Source organism: Hoplias malabaricus, chromosome 6 (genome assembly GCF_029633855.1).
Source record: "Hoplias malabaricus isolate fHopMal1 chromosome 6, fHopMal1.hap1, whole genome shotgun sequence".
NCBI classification, from domain to species: Eukaryota; Metazoa; Chordata; class Actinopteri; order Characiformes; family Erythrinidae; genus Hoplias; species Hoplias malabaricus.
Genome location: NC_089805.1, coordinates 3525244 through 3542476, shown reverse-complemented (window position 1 = coordinate 3542476; position 17233 = coordinate 3525244). Strand labels below are relative to the sequence as shown.

The 17233-nt window shown below is 40.7% G+C and overlaps 1 protein-coding gene and 1 pseudogene across 1 annotated transcript; one reads left to right on the top strand and one right to left on the bottom strand.

The window, feature by feature from the left end:
• Positions 1–2617: 2617 nt before the first annotated feature.
• LOC136699410 (tropomyosin-like) lies at positions 2618–7949 on the bottom strand. The gene is made up of 3 exons (XM_066674107.1): positions 7907–7949; positions 5564–5935; positions 2618–3126 (listed from the first exon to the last, which is right to left on the bottom strand). The coding sequence occupies exons 1-3, from the start codon at positions 7947–7949 to the stop codon at positions 2618–2620; spliced, it is 924 nt and encodes a 307-aa protein (XP_066530204.1).
• A 1753-nt stretch (positions 7950–9702) lies between these two features.
• Positions 9703–17165, top strand: LOC136699409 (uncharacterized; annotated as a pseudogene).
• The last annotated feature ends 68 nt before the right edge of the window (positions 17166–17233 follow it).

Sequence of the window (17233 nt, the reverse complement as noted above, 5' to 3'; positions counted from 1 at the left end):
GGAAAACAGTGTAGATGTCAAATAACTTGCTCAAGGCAAGGGGGAGGATGTCAATTGCCCCATAGGCCCTGTACTGGTATTTAGAAAACCCACTAGCAACCAGATTCTGATACATACACATTACTACAGTGTGACCTTGACGCATGCAACAAATTTGACAAGTGAGGGGTGAGGTATAAAGTTTTTTAATGAAGTATTGGAGCAATACTAGGAGCAATTGTAAGTGTTTTTATGAAACACTGCAGCAAACATATATTTGTGAGGGCTTGGTGACTAGCAAATTTGTAACAGTATTTAAATTAATTATCCAGATGATAAACCCATGAATAATGCCTAATAATAGAACTCAAGCCAGTGAATACTTTGTACGAATATTGCTGTGAAATGCTAACACAATCTCTATGGTGTTGATGTTAACTGTTGTAATCTAATATTTCTGTTTATTTCTGTTGATTCTGTTATAATCCACATCTAATTAAGTGTTGTATGTTGTTACTTTCTGTGACACAAATTCGGGAAAATGTAATGGTCAGTGCAGTCACATACAGTGACAATGGTATGCAGTCTAATATGCAATTTAATGAAATTTTAAGTCTAGCAATTAGAAATATGACGCAAAGAAAAATATGTGAAATATTATTGTATTTATTAATATTATATGCAAAGTCCAATGTAAGCTTTCTACAGATTAACCACCAAGCACATTTTACTTCTAACATATTACTACTTGAACATATTTGGCTTAGCAAAACAAAAATCAAATAACTATTGTGGACAAAGTATGATTTTGGAATGAACACATACAGGTATCATTTAACTTCAATCGACTTGAAGAGTAACCAAACATTATAGAAGGATTAAAATATTATAAATCTGTGAAGTACGCCATTACAGTTATCAGAGCCAAGTAAATAAAGAGAATTTCAGAAGAGGGGGTAAAAGTAATGAAGAAAATATCCAAAAGGTATAAAAACATTACATTTTAAACAACAAGTTAAACATTTTATGGTCATTTAAAGCCACAACTGTACAGTTATGTCAATCTCTAAGTTTCTAGGCATCCCCAGTCAAGATGTGGTGCAAGAGGCAGATGCAACTACAATGATTCAATAGTTTGAATCGATTCGACACTTTTAGCTTGTTGATTTTCCACTAGCACAGCTCCTGGTGGTGACATTGCAAAACCACAGGCTTTGAAACCATAACAATGCCTAACATGACTAAACACTAGAAGGAAGAGAGATTAAAGAGAATACCAGGAACTAATATCATTAAAAATAATAATTATAAACCTAAAGCTAATCACACCAAACTATAGACTAGACTATACTGATATAGAGAATCACAAGTATACAATAAACTTCAGAACCTAAAACTAGAAAACAGAACTCACTGAAAGGGGAGCAAACCTACAAAAATAAAGATTAACACAGGCAGGACACAAGCGGAAGAGAGAGTGAGAGAGAAAATGACAGCACATTAAACAAGAGCAAATTTAAGACAAACACAATCACAGAAGAATCAGAAAAATGTAGAGAGAAACAGAACTAGAAGATCAGAAAAGCAGCATGACAACATCAGGAGAGAAAAGAGGACAAAACATAAACCAGAAATGAGAAGACAGAGACACTGGGCTTATGCTGCATTCAAGTGCAAGTTGGATAGTGGATTCCTCCAAGGTCCAACTCTTTCCCCTGACTTGGTTCATGTGGTTTTTGTGAGAAGTTAAAAAAAGAACATGGGTGCTCTAAAGATGTCATGCTGATTTTAGCCTTTTTTACAGGTGTTTTTGAACATAAAATACCAAAACAACATACATGTTCATTGTAGGTGATTTAAAATGTCACTACTCTAATAATTAGGGCAGCACGGTGGCGCAGCAGGTAGTGTCAGACAGTTCCAGGGGCCTGGAGGTTGTGGGTTCGATTCCTGCTCCAGGTGACTGGAGGAGTTGGTGTGTTCTCCCTGTGTCTGCGTGGGTTTCCTCCGGGTGCTCTGGTTGGTAGGTGGATTGGTGACACAAAATTGTCCGTAGGTGTGACTGAATGTGTGTGTGTGTGTCTGTTTTGCCCTGTGAAGGACTGGCCCCCCCCTCCAGGGTGTATTCCCGCCTTGCGCCCAATGATTCCAGGTAGACTCTGGACCCACCGCGACCCTGAACTGAATAAGGGTTACAGATAATGAATGAATAATGAATTAATACTTTTATAATTAAGTACAAATTATATATATATATAGATTTATTTGATATTTTACTGTTGTAGGACTGTTCCACCGTGTTGATGTAACAACTCAGGCACTTCAGAGGGCGTTCACGTTTTGCCTCCTGGTGGGGAAACTCATTTTTCAGATAAAACTGACACTACCTAAATGCAACATTATAAACACAGACAAACAAGGGACACCTGGAGCAGTCACTTAATGAAGTGTCATTGCTATGGCAGTCACGTGAGATAGGGGATGTGGCTGGGAGAGACAGACAAGCACATGGACAAAATGCAAACAGAAGACTTGTGGGAGACAGGAACAGAGCACAGAGAAATAAGAAGGAGACATGACTAAAACAAGGAGAAGGAGGAGCCAATTGTGACACCAGTTTTACCATCAGTTAGGTCTTTCAGTAGTAAGACTCATCTTCAGTATTATTGGCTGAGTAACAGATAGCTGCCCGTTTTCTGTTCTTCTCCATCACATCACTGAGTTTTTGGACACATTCATGAGACAGAAGCTGATTTCCTGATATATCTTCTGCAGCCTTCATCACGTCTTCAATCGCCTTCATCACTGGTTCTGGGAGGATGAACCTACGTGTCTGACATTCAGCCACACTGGCTCTTCCACTCAGAACACCCAGACAGTTGACAGCTTTTCTCACCTCCTTCTGAAAACCAGCTACAGACTCGCATTGCTTCTTCATGTTCTGGATCTTTTCACGGGTTTGATCCACCTGATCACAAATCTGCTTGATGTTACGTTCAATCTGGGAAATCTTACACTTGTACTCAGACACTTTAGATTTGGACCTTTCCACCTCAGACTCAAAGCTTCTGACTTCTTTCTGAGCTACTTCTATAGCATATGAGGCGTGAGAAATGTCACCTTCTCCAGATGCAATCATGATAGGACCTGCACAGAGAGGAAATAAACAAAAATGTTAGAATATCCTTCACAAAGAAAGCTTACTCTTGTAAAATGTTCAAGCACAATTTTTCAATTAACACAACTGATTAAGACATTAATATGCATAAGTACAGAGCAAAATGTCAATCTAAATCTGAGTTTACTTGTGAACTAGGAGCATTTAATTTCTGTAGGTTGTATGAAAGTTTATTGCTATACTGTAGTTTGGTATGTAAGCGCTAATAAGAGTTTTATATCACACGTTTTAAGATGTTCTCATTCTAAAATTTAATTTTAGCCATTGACCTTTTTTATTTACCACATTGATATTTTAGTCGAATAATCTAACTTTTTGGAAACAAAAACACCATGACTATGTATTCAACGTATGATGTGAATTTATTTAGTCATATTTAACTCTTTAGCTTTTAATTTGTGATGTATAATAATGCACATCAGAACACAGGAAAATTATGGAGGGGCTCAAGAACCACTCTGAGCCTGAACAACATAAAGCAGTTGCAGAAAAAACTAATAAATAGCAAGGTATTATAAAGTTATAATTGTGCCTTATTTTATAAAATAGTTCATTGTATAGTCACATTCACAAAAAAGAGGTCAAGTTATACAAACCGGATTCCAAAAAAGTTGGGACACTAAACAAATTGTGAATAAAAACTGAATGCAATGATGTGGAGATGGCAAATGTCATTATTTTATTCGTAATAGAACATAGATGACAGATCAAAAGTTTAATCTGAGTAAATGTATCATTTTAAAGGAAAAATATGTTGATTCAAAATTTCACAGTGTCAACAAATCCCAAAAAAGTTTGGACAAGTAGCAATAAGTGGCTGGAAAAAGGAAATTGAGCATATAACGAACAGCTGGAAGACCAATTAACACTAATTAGGTCAATTGACCACATGATTGGGTATAAAAAGAGCTTCTCAGAGTGTCAGTGTCTCTCTGAAGCCAAGATGGTAAGAGGATCACCAATTCCACCATTGTTGTGCAGAAAGATAGTGCAGCGATACCAGAATGGTGTTACCCAGCGTAAAATAGCAAAGACTTTTAAGTTATCATCATCAACCGTGCAGAACATCATCAAAAGATTCAGAGATTCTGGAACAGTTGCTGTGCGTAAGAGTCAAGGCTGTAAAACTCTACTGGATGCTCGTGATCTCCGGGCCCTTAAATGTCACTGCACCTCAAACAGGAATGTCACTGTCAAGGAAATAACAGAATGGGCTCAGGAATACTTCCAGAAAGCATTGTCAGTGAACACAATCCACCGTGCCGTCCGCCGTTGCCAGCTGAAACTCTACAGTGCAAAGAGGAAGCCATTTCTAAGCAAGCTCCACAAGCTCAGACGTTTGCACTGGACCAGGGGTCTTTTAAAATGGAGTGTGGCAAAATGGAAGACTGTTCTGTGGTCAGATGAATCACAATTTGAAGTTCTTTATGGAACACTGGGACGCCACGTCGTCCGGACCAGAGAGGACAAGGATAACCCAAGTTGTTATCAACGCTCCGTTCAGAAGCCTGCATCACTGATGGTATGAGGTTGCATGAGTGCTTGTGGCATGGGCAGCTTGCATGTCTGGAAAGGCACCATTAATGCAGAGAACTATGTTCATGTTCTAGAACAATACATGCTCCCATCTAGACGTCATCTCTTTCAGGGAAAACCCTGCATTTTTCAACAAGATAATGTCAGACCACATTCTGCAGCAATCACAACATTCTGCAGCAATCACAACATCATGGCTCCGTAGGAGAAAGATCCGGGTACTGAAATGGCAGCCTGCAGTCCAGATCTTTCACCTGTAGAGAACATTTGGCGCATCATAAAGAGGAAGGTGTGACAAAGAAGGCCCAAGACGATTGAACAGTTAGAGGCCTGTATTAGACATGAATGGGGGATCATTCCTATTTCTAAACTTGAGAAACTGGTCTCCTCTGTCCCCAGACGTATGTGGAGTGTTGTAAGAAGAAGGGGGGATGCCACACAGTGGTAAAAAATGACCTTGTCCCAACTTTTTTGGGGTTTGTTGACACCATGAAATTTTGAAACAACATATTTTTCCCTTAAAACGATACATTCTCTCAGTTTAAACTTTTGATCTGTGATTTGTGTTCTATTCTGAATAAAATATTAGATGTTGGCACCGCCACATCATTGCATTCAGTTTTTATTCACAATTTGTTTAGTGTCCCAACCTTTTTGGAATCCGGTTTGTACATTATTACAGGTCATAGTTTAATTCTCAGGTCCTTTTCAACTTAAAATACAATAGTTTGGCCCCACAGAGTTAACAAGTTTAATTCTTAGCAATCCATCCTAAAATTGGTACAGCAAGAAGTCCGATTCCTACATCTCTCACAGTTTGGCCATGGCCTTTCTTCTCTTGCATTTGTCGAAGTGTGTCTTGTGTTGAACGTAGATGGTCTGTGGCCTGCCTCAGAGAATTTTCGTACTGTTTCAGTAATTCTTCATTAGATGTCTGTGCTATTTTCAAGCTCTCCAAGCTTCGCTTTGAATTATTCATCTCTTGTTCAAGTCGTCCCTCTTCTTGTGTAAGGGCCTCAATGTTTTCATCCAGCTGCTTCAGACCCTTTTGGGCTTCATTTTCAGACATCTCCAGACTCTGATGGGCCTTCACAATCTGCTCTCTGATGTAGTCGTAGTTGGAGCACTGCTCAGTACCTGAGTCTACTGCATCATTAGTTAGGGCCTGAAAGGATTTGATGATGAATGTGAGGCCATTTTCTAGATGTACAATAATATCTTTATTGAACATCTTTCTCAAAACTGTAGAGAATGAAAAAGAGGGGGGGGGAATAAAAATCATACATATACAACTTGTGAGCAATTTTAACTGTTAAAGTTCATGGAAAAATCAAAAATTGACTTGGATACTTAATTTAAAACCAGATTCTTTCATTATTCTTGTTATAAATGTAGATGATTTAAAGCATCCCTCATTCAGATGAACTGATTTGGCTCACTGAAAAATTACATTTAAATTTACTTAATTGTTCATGTCAGTGCTCATGGCAACCTGAAAAAAGACACACACACACACACACACACACACACACACACACACACACACACACACACTATCTGCAACCCTTATCCAGTTCAGGTTCGCGGTGGGTCCAGAGCCTACCTGGATTCATTGGGCGCAAGGCGGGAATACACCCTGGAGGGGGCGCCAGTCCTTCAAAGGGCAACACAGAGACACACATACACACACACACACACACACACACACTATAAATTCAATTTAATGCAATCCATTTATTCTATACTTTCAAAAGCCTGGCAGATTTAATCTCTGACACATTACTTTCTGGAAAAATCTATGAAATCCAAAGTGTCATTTTATTCAGTGTGAATTGTAATGTGTGAAGTTTATTCAAAGCTAATAGTTGTCTTCACATTCACACATCTCACCTGAAAAACATTCACTTTAATAAATAGGCATTACATACCTTCATGAGAAATAAAGAAATCTTACCCTCTGTGAGTCTTGTCAGACCTAATAAAGATGTGTGTACAATAATGAGCCTGAGACTGAATGAGTCCATTTTAAAATGCACCAGGATTTCTGCGATGGTGGGTGGTAAAAACGGTAAGGTAATAAATAAGCTGGGACTTCCCTTTATTCTTTCATTCCCTTTCTTCTGTTCAGGTCAGCATAACTGAAAACCTCTTACAAATCTTCACAGAGAAAGACTGAGACATTAAGGTAGGCCTGCTTTATTCTTTTTATCTTTCAGATTTTCAAATATTTTTGCTGAGTTGTAGATAGAAATTCCATTGTAGGGTTTCTGGAATTTATTTTCCTACGGTAGGCGGTCCTGTTAGACACTGACACTGGAGAGTCTGGCAATGCGAGACTAGGTCAGTGGAGCTGATGAAATGGATAATGTGTGTAGATAGGTGCGTGTTCCTAATCCAATGATCGTTTTATATTTATATACTATGTAGACAAAACAGAGAGCTTAAAGGAACACTGTGCATTATTTTTACCTTGAAACTACAGTTTCAATATCATTATGATGCTTCATTGACCTGTAGTAGGGAGAAAAGAACTTCTGTTGTTGCTGCTTTTGGCTCAGCACTGCATTATGTAACCACTAGGGGGAGTGCCAGGAGCAGAAAAAAATCTTGCCTAGTGTCCCTAAATGAGTAAAACAATTATGTTCTGGTGCAGAGAACACACTTAAGGCCAATTTCTGTTTCTGCGTTGACCCAATGCATATGCAATATGTGCATATGCAATTCAAATATTTGTCTTATGAAGTCATGTAAATTCTTGTATATCTTAGCCTAGTTAATAGCACTTTAAAAAGGTATAATATACTCATTAGCAGACCCCAGCATTTCTCCAAGAATTCTCCATTATATTCTAGTGTATTTTACACATGGAAAAACCCTTATGAATACTGAAAAAAAGATATTAGAACATCAGTCATCAACATATTTCACCATTGTTTCTTTTGTGCAACACGTATTGAAACATTTGTTCATTCATTGTCTATAACCATTGAATAGAGCTCAGACCCACAACCCCAGGACCCTGGAGCTGTGACTGAAGACACTACCTGCAGTGCCACCATGCAAATTTATTATAACATCTGAACTTTTAATTTAGTGTATTTCTCACATGCAGAGATTGTGTGTCATCACTATGAGTTTTGGAATTATGTGGGTGGTAGGCCTCTTCGGTCATTTGAATATTCCATTATAATTTTTGACCATCTACAGCTTTACCCTTGGCTGTTGTGGCCTGGACCCTCTGGTGGGTAGTGGCCATTGCCTCTGTATTAGCTGGATGAAGGTGAGAATGTGGTTAGTGGGGGTTGGTCAGAGTGGGAGGGATGGCTGTAAGACAGAGGTCATCACTGATATTGTTGTTCCTGTCATGATCTGTGTAAAGTTCAGAATATGAAGGTAAGATCCTGACTGGCAAATGACCCGTCTCCCCCTCTTACTCCCAGTCTGATTCATCACTATCACAATCACTGAGGACAGCATCTTACTCATTTTGAGAGAAAACCTGCAATACAGCATGCCTTGTCTAGATGGTCACTTGTATCCAATATATCTAGAATTAGACTCAAAGTGAAACTAAAAGAAAAAACAGTGCAGAAAGTTTGATAGAAGTATAATTATATATGCGTATACTTAGATGCACTGTGTTATCCCACCAGTTACAATTGTTTCCAATCAATTATTAAATAAATCAATCTCATTAAACAAAGTTGAGAAACAGCAAATATTCACAGTATACACTTTAAAGATATTATATTTGAAAAATATTTGTCCCCTCTTTACATTAACATACTTTATTAACCTTTTCTTTGAAAACTTTGATGCAACCATCCTCTTCTCGTGGTGCAACAGTTTACTCTAAACATGTGACACTGCACATATTTCACTGAGACACTTTCTTATTTATATATTTGCTGGAAATGAATTGATATATTTTTAGGTAACATTTTTAGAGCAAAAATAAAACCTTTTTTTACAGTCATTATTGTGACAAATTCCTCCGGGTGCTCCGGTTTCCTCCCACAGTGTCACGCAGAGCTCTCTGAACTCCAGATCCCAGAATTCATTAGACAGTCACATGACACCACACCGTTCTCAATCACCAGAGTTCTGATTTGGAACACCTGCCTATCTCTCTATTTAAGCTTCACTCACTCACCAGTCATTGCCGAGTATTGCGTGATTTATCTCCGAATACAAAGCGTTCTCTATTTTCCAGTCTGTCTTGAATTCCAGTTACTTACCTTATGCTCGTCTTTCGGTTTTCGTCCCTGTCTTGCCCATTTGGATTTATTTGTTCTCCGGTTTATGAACTCTGCCTGGCTTTTCGACTACTCTTTAGGATTATCTCGGATGTATTGTTTGTTCCCGGTGTTCGACCCTTCTGTCTGGCTTTTCGACTACTCTGCTGGTTTATCTCTGAGGTACTGTTTGTTCCTGATAATCGACCTGTGCTAGTTATTGTTAACCCCTTGTGGATTGTTGCTAATAAACTCTTTATACTGCTCGCCGCTTGTGTCTGCCTTCTGTCCAGTCGTGACAGAATACTCGGCCCAAACATGCAGACAGCGGGTTCTGAAGCCGTGATTACGGCGCTAAGCAGTCAAGGCCAACTATTAGGTCAACACCAACAAACGTTGGCTAGTGTTACTCACGCCATTGAATCTCTTGCTCAACAACAACAAAATCAGCAACAACAACTTTCACAGGTATTAGAGAGCGTTAAAGCATTTACAACTTGCTTTTCTGATAGTAGTCGTAACACTGAGCCCCTTTCAGTCCCGGTTAATGTCTCTTCGCATTATCCTGTCAGTAAGCCTGAAGTATTTGATGGTAATCCAGCTAAATGTAGTGGATTTTTGTTACAGTGTTCAATATTCTTTGAGAATACACTTCCAGGTTCGGATAAATCCAAAATAACTTTTCTGATGTCACGTCTCACGGGAAAAGCACTGGAATGGGCCACTGCGGTATGGAATAATATAATGGACAAAACGTATCCTGAGTTTCTGACTATGTTTAGAGAAGTGTTTGATCACGCTAATGAGGGCCAATCCAATGGGGAGATTCTTCTGACTCTTAAACAGGGCGCTCGCACCGCAGCTGCCTATGCTCTGGAATTCAGAACTATTGCTGCAGGGAGTGGGTGGAATGAGCCAGCACTCATGAATGTTTTTCGAAATGGACTTAACTCGGATATATTAACTGAATTAGCCTGTAGGGATGAAGGAACATCTCTGGACCAACTCATTTCCATGTCCGTTCGTCTGGATCAACTTTTGAAGAAAAGGCCCAAGAACACGGGTCAGGGACATCTTACCCCACGGGGTCGTTCCTTTCCTGGTTCAGAGAAACAGAAGATGCACTCGATTGTGGTTCCCGGTTCTAACTCTTCAACGGAGCCTATTCAGTGTGATGCTTTGAGATTGCCTCAAGAGGAACACCGACGACGCCTGCATAATGGATTGTGTTTATATTGTGGAGGTTCTGATCATTTCAGACGAGACTGTCTCAAACGTCCACGGAGTAAATATACACATCCTCAAGGGAGGGCTTCACACATCAATACGGTGAGTGTACCCACAGCTAGAGTAATTTCAAGATCTTTTGTAATACCCGTCACTGTGTACTGCCAAGGAAATTCTCTTGTTGTTCCAGCTTTTATTGACTCGGGAGCCGAGGGAAACTTCCTTCATCAATCCATCGTCAACAAGTTACACATCCCGACGGAACCTTTGTGCAGACGGGTCCTGGTCCGTGCCCTAGATGGTCTTCCAATTGGAGGAGACCCCATCTCACAAGAGACTGTTCCAGTTCGACTTCAAACCAGTTGTTTGCATCTTGAGTGGATTTCCTTTGTGGTGCTCCCTAAATCAGACTTTCAGATTATTTTAGGATTACCCTGGTTAGAGACACATAACCCAGTTATTTCATGGAATCCGCATGAGATCAGGTCCTGGTCCACTTATTGTAAAGACCATTGTTTAGCACTAGATCAACTTTCTGTCCACTCTACTTCTGTAGAAAGTCCTAATTCTCCTGTACACGTCCAAATTCCCTCAGAGTATGCTAGGAACTTAGAAGTGTTTAGTAAGGTCAAAGCCACAAAATTACCTCCACATAGACCCTATGACTGTGCCATTGAACTTATGGAAGGAGCCTCTTTGCCTAAATCGCGTATATACCCACTTATATGTGAAAGAATATGTGAAAGAAGCCTTAGATCAGGGGTTTATTCGCCCATCTAAGTCTCCGGTAGCTTCTGGGTTCTTTTTTGTAAAGAAAAAAGATGGTGGTTTGAGACCCTGTATAGACTACCGTGCTCTTAATGATATTACGAAAAAATATGCATATCCTCTACCACTTATTCCGGTAGCATTGGAACAACTTAGAGGTGCTACAATTTTTTCGAAATTAGATCTTCGTAGTGCCTATAATCTTATCCGTATAAAGGAGGGAGACGAATGGAAGACGGCATTTAGCACCACTAAGGGACACTATGAATATCTGGTGATGAGTTATGGGTTAGCTAATGCCCCGTCTGTATTTCAGTCCTTTATGGATGACATATTCCGGGATATGTTAGGACAGTTTGTGATCGCGTATATTGACAATATCTTGATTTATTCTCCTGATTTAAACACACACATAATCCATGTTAATAAGGTACTTCAACGTCTCAAAGAGAACAATCTGTATGTCAAGGGAGAAAAGTGTGAATTTCACCAACAGACGGTGTCGTTTTTAGGGTATGTCATAAGTGTGTCAGGTATAATCATGGACGATCACAAAGTGGAGGCTGTAGTTAACTGGCCCGTCCCGAACAATATTAAGGAGCTTCAACGTTTTTTAGGTTTTGCCAATTTTTATAGACGTTTCATTAGGAACTTCAGTTCCATTGCCGCTCCCCTCACAGCCTTACTTAAGGGAAATTCGCAACGTCTATATTGGTCCCCTCAAGCACAAATGGCTTTTGAACGTCTTAAAGGAGCCTTTTCTACTGCCCCCATTCTCAAACATCCGGATCCTGAGTATCCCTTTGTGGTCGAGGTAGACGCTTCAGAAACAGGGGTAGGAGCTATCTTATCTCAGCGAAAAGGGGATTCCTCAAAGCTGTACCCAATCGCTTTCTACTCACATAAACTATCTCCTGCGGAGCGCAACTATGGTATTGGGGATAGAGAACTGCTGGCAGTAAAATTAGCTTTAGAAGAATGGAGGCATTGGTTGGAGGGTTCTTTACACCCTTTTTTGGTGATAATGGATCATAAAAATCTAGAATATCTTAAGACTGCAAAGTGAATGAATTCTCGTCAGGCCAGGTGGTCATTGTTCTTTTCACGCTTTCATTTTTCTATCACTTTCCGTCCAGGCAGTAAAAATGTTAAAGCTGACGCTCTAGCCCGCTTATATCAGGGAGACCTTAAGGAGAGGGGGGACAGTGACTTCATTTTACCGTCATCGGTATCAGTGTCAGTCATTAGATGGGAACTTGATGATCAAATCGACAATGAAAACCAAAACGAGGTGCCTAGGGAATGTCCAGAAGGGAAAAAGTATGTACAGGCCTCCCTCCGAGACAAGTTAATCACATGGGCACATTCATCCCTGTCATCTGGCCATCCGGGTGAGACACGCACTACTCAACTCATCCTAGCTCAGTATTGGTGGGAATCGGTTAGGGCTGATGTGCATAAGTTTATTGCATCATGTTCCGTCTGTGCTCAGTCAAAAACTCCCAAGACACTTCCCGCAGGTAAACTTATGCCCCTACCAGTTCCTGAACGTCCCTGGTCTCACTTGGCACTAGACTTTGTCACTGATCTACCAATATCTGATGGTTATACCCCTGTGCTGACAGTGATTGATCGGTTTTCTAGAGGCGTAAAATTTATACCGTTTCCCTCACTCCCCACAGCTTTCGACACGGCTAAAGCTATATATAATCATATTTTCCGAAATCTTGGTATTCCAGAAGATGTTTTATCAGACCGAGGTCCGCAATTCACATCACGGGTATGGAAAGCATTTTTTTGAGCATCTCGGGGCTAAAATTAGTCTTACGTCCGGGTATCATCCCCAGAGCAATGGTCAATGCGAGCGTATGAATCAGGAACTGGGAAAGTACTTGCGTTCCTACTGTCATAAGTATCCACAGGACTGGTCACAGTACTTAGCATGGGCCGAAATAGCACAGAATTCTCTTGTCAATTCTACCACTGGGCTTACTCCGTTTCAGTGTGTCCTAGGCTATCAACCTCCGTTAGCTCCTTGGACTGCTGCTATTTCAGGAATACCTGCTGTGGATGAATGGATGCAACGCAGTGAGGAAGTTTGGGAAGAAACCCATCAACACATTTCAGAGATTCTGTCTAGATATAAAGAGAGGGCAGATAGGTACCGGTCTTCTACTCCCTCCTACCAGATAGGAGATCGGGTTTGGCTGTCAACAAAAAATATCAGGTTTGAGGGAGGTAGTAGGAAACTACAATCCAAGTTTATTGGACCCTTTCGTATTTCTGCCAAAATCAACAATGTTACGTATAAGTAAGAGCTTCCTGCCCAATATCAAATCCATAACTCTTTTCATGTTTCTCATCTCAAACCTGTAGTTTCCGGACCCTTGAACGAGGAACTGCCCGACGACGTACCATCCACGGCCATGGAGAACGAGGATTCATCTATTTATGCTGTGCGTGAGATCCTGGACTCGCGTAGACGTGGAGGGGTTCTACAATATCTCATTGACTGGGAGGGTTATGGCCCTGAAGAACATTCATGGGTACCCGCTAAGGATGTTTATGACTCGGGCCTCGTGTTAGCGTTTCACTCACGCCATCCCGAGAAGCCTGCTCCGCGTCCAAGGGGTCGCCCCAGAAGTTCTTCATCCAATCCTACTCTACCCCGTTCTACGTCTAGGTCAAGAAGTCAGCGGCGTTCTCGGATCCCAGCACAAGCTAATGTCCCTAGGTCGGATACAACTGGTCGAAGTGGTGGTCGTCGTCGTGGTCGTCCTCGCTCCAGGCCGCCTCCTATGCCTTCGGGGGGGGTAATGTCACGCAGGGCTCTCTGAACTCCAGATCCCAGAATTCATTAGACAGTCACATGACACCACACCGTTCTCAATCACCAGAGTTCTGATTTGGAACACCTGCCTATCTCTCTATTTAAGCTTCACTCACTCACCAGTCATTGCCGAGTATTGCGTGATTTATCTCCGAATACAAAGCGTTCTCTATTTTCCAGTCTGTCTTGAATTCCTGTTACTTACCTTATGCTCGTCTTTCGGTTTTCGTCCCTGTCTTGCCCATTTGGATTTGTTTGCTCTCCGGTTTATGAACTCTGCCTGGCTTTTCGACTACTCTTTAGGATTATCTCGGATATATTGTTTGTTCCCGGTGTTCAACCCTTCTGTCTGGCTTTTCGACTACTCTGCTGGTTTATCTCTGAGGTACTGTTTGTTCCTGATAATCGACCTGTGCTAGTTATTGTTAACCCTTTGTGGACTGTTGCTAATAAACTCTTTATACTGCTCGCCGCTTGTGTCTGCCTTCTGTCCAGTCGTGACACAGTCCCAAAACACACGTTGGTAGGTGGATTGGCGACTCAAAAGTGTCCGTAGGTGTGAGTGAATGTGTGTGTTGCCCTGTGAAGGACTGGCGCCCCCTCCAGGGTGTATTCCCCGCCTTGTGCCCAATGATTCCAGGTAGGCTCTGGACCCACCGTGACCCTGAATTGGATAAGCGGTTACAGATAATGAATGAATAAATGAATATTGTGACAAAAAAAAGCAAAGCCTTACAAACACATTACAAATTTAGGCTGTCAACGTTCAACTAAATATATATTTAAAAATCATTGTGCCATCTTAATGAAACAACTCTGTCTGGCAGAGTATTATTTCATATATTAGCTCTTTACAGCCCTAAGGATGAAGCAATTATTAACAAAGGATTTTACAAGATTTAAAATTTCCCTAGTGGCAACATCTTTAATCTTTTCATCAGGGGGCAATCTTGCACACAATTGTGTTTTTTCACTGTTAAAAGGAAATGAGCAGAGTTTAATAGTTTAAGTGCAGCCTTGGCCACAGCTGACTTCCAAAATGGTGGCAAAATAGCATCCGTGTGACGTCACCTGTGAACCACTGATTAGACATTTTAAGCAGTATGTTGAATTTTGGTTGGGGTTGAAAGTGTCAAGCTTTCTGCCCTGTTGTGTTTCTCTTGTTTGCCATGTGGTCCTTAACCACATGGCTCTATTTCTATCTGTCTACACCGGTTCACAGCTGTTTCCTGTTTGATCCTTGTTTTTTTTCAGTCGATTTCTAGTTTGTGTTTTCACTTGTCTGTTTGTGTTTGTTTTCACAGTTTGTTGTTTGCTTTTGTTTTTGTGAATGAACATTATTCCTTGCATTATTCCTCCTCACTGAATTTTAAGGCAGCATTGAGCCTCAAGGACAATCCCATAATGCAACACCAGAACAACTCCTGCTAGCCACTGAGATAAAAACACTAGTTGGATGGAGTGGGTGGAAACAAGCTGTGACGTTATCACTCTATAACTAGTGCGTCTAAATAATCTGACTCATGAGGACAGATGACCGTTAGCACAGATTTCTCCAACAACAAAAACCCACCAGAGGATGGCTACAAGTACATCAGATACCCAGATTTATTTTGCGCCTGTCTCATGCAGGTTTGCAACTCTGGCTGGGGGGCATTCAGTGAGGCCCACAAGAACATGGATCAGATTCGGCTTCACACCATGGCTGTTCCAGACTACATGAAGACTGCTCTGAAGATTTTGTTTCAAGGAAATGATGAAGTTGTTGAAGCTCATCTTCCTGACCAACTGGAGAACATTCGTGTCATTGCTGATGAATGCCTTGCACTGGCTGAATCAACAGAACACAAATTCACTGATGTCATCAATATTATCCAAGAGCTGTTGGAAGCATGTATAAATGCTGAGCATGTTTATGGTGATGAGCTGGAAGAAATCAAGAAAAGACAGGAGGAGAACAAAATAAAAAAAAAATCAGCAGAAGAAGCTGTTAAAAGATATGAGAAAGCAGCTGAAATGATGGAAAAGGAACTAAAGACTACCAAACAAAAAAGCTACCAAAAAGCAATGTCTTCACTACCCAGTGTTTGGGACATGATGGCTATGGAACTTGTTGTAGCTGTGACGGAGAGCGTCACAATAATAATGAACGGACTGGCATCTACAGTGACGCAGCCAATGGGAAAATTATGTAATCCTTTGAACATAATTTCATGAGAACAACAAGATGAATGTTCATTTCCCAATGTATGTGATCAAATAAATATCATCAGCAAATCTACTTAAAATGTGCACAGCTCATTCAGCGGTTTGTGCAGAATGACAACATCGACTGGAAAGGCCTGTATGATCAGAAGAAAAAAAAATCAAACACAGATTTCTTCAAACAGCAGTTCCAAAGAAAAAAAACGAGTTTAAACTAGTTCTCAAAATGTAAGCCAAATGAACAAGCCCAAAAATTATGCAAAGATGGCATAAGGATCTGTGAAGAACTGACAACATACACACGAGATGGAAATGTGAAGAGGCCAAAACAAAGGAGATTATTAGAGAAATAGCAGAACTGATTGAATCAGCTCATTTATTTGACTGTGAAAGCAAAAGTGTCACAGGATTCCCCCCCCCCCCCCCCCCCCCGACTCCACAACCACCAATGATGTCTAAATTAGGAAGTGTTTCACAAAGAGCATCAGATGATGCCAGGTTCTGTATAGAACAGTCCAGAGCCCAGCTTAACTCAACAAGAGACCAATACCAGAAAAGTGTTGAGAACATGGAGAAAAACCAAAAGGAACTGACAGAAATCCTGGTCTCCATGCGAAACTGTGAGCTGAAAGAGGTAGACTTTAACACAACTAAAAAAATGCTGGTCAAAGGGATGGATGCCATGGGGAGAGTGAAGGAGCAGTGGGAGAAGATGATGCCCAACATTGTGAGAACCAGCCTGAACAGAACTCTCAAACATTTTGTCTCTACATCTGAAAAAAGTCAGTCACTTTCCTATAACTCAAAGCTCTTCTCCAAAGACCTGCTCTATACTCAAGCCTTTCAGGCCAGTAACATCGCCAGCCTCGTCCACATGATCTCAGCCACCTACACTCAAGTGTCTGACAAGTATCTCATGGATCGTATCAGCTCCCTGGGGAAACTTATGGCTATGGACAAGGAAAAACCTGAGTTTGATCATGAGCGTCAGCTACTAGAGATGCACTGTAAAGAGGCTCAGGAAGGTATTTTACGCCTTGTTCTTCAAAACAAGAATGAGTTTGAAAGAAAGACCAGTGCAAGACTGGAGAAGCTTGACAAAGAGTTGCTGGCTATTCTTCGCCCTGCTGCTCCAGAAGAGATAAAAAGAATTCAGGCAGCTGTTGAAAGTGGATTCACAAATGAGGATGAATCACAATATTTTTGAGAGCATGTGTAAAAGTCTCCATTAGAGACCATATTAAGTCGATGTTGCTGGTAATTATAGGTTTGCCT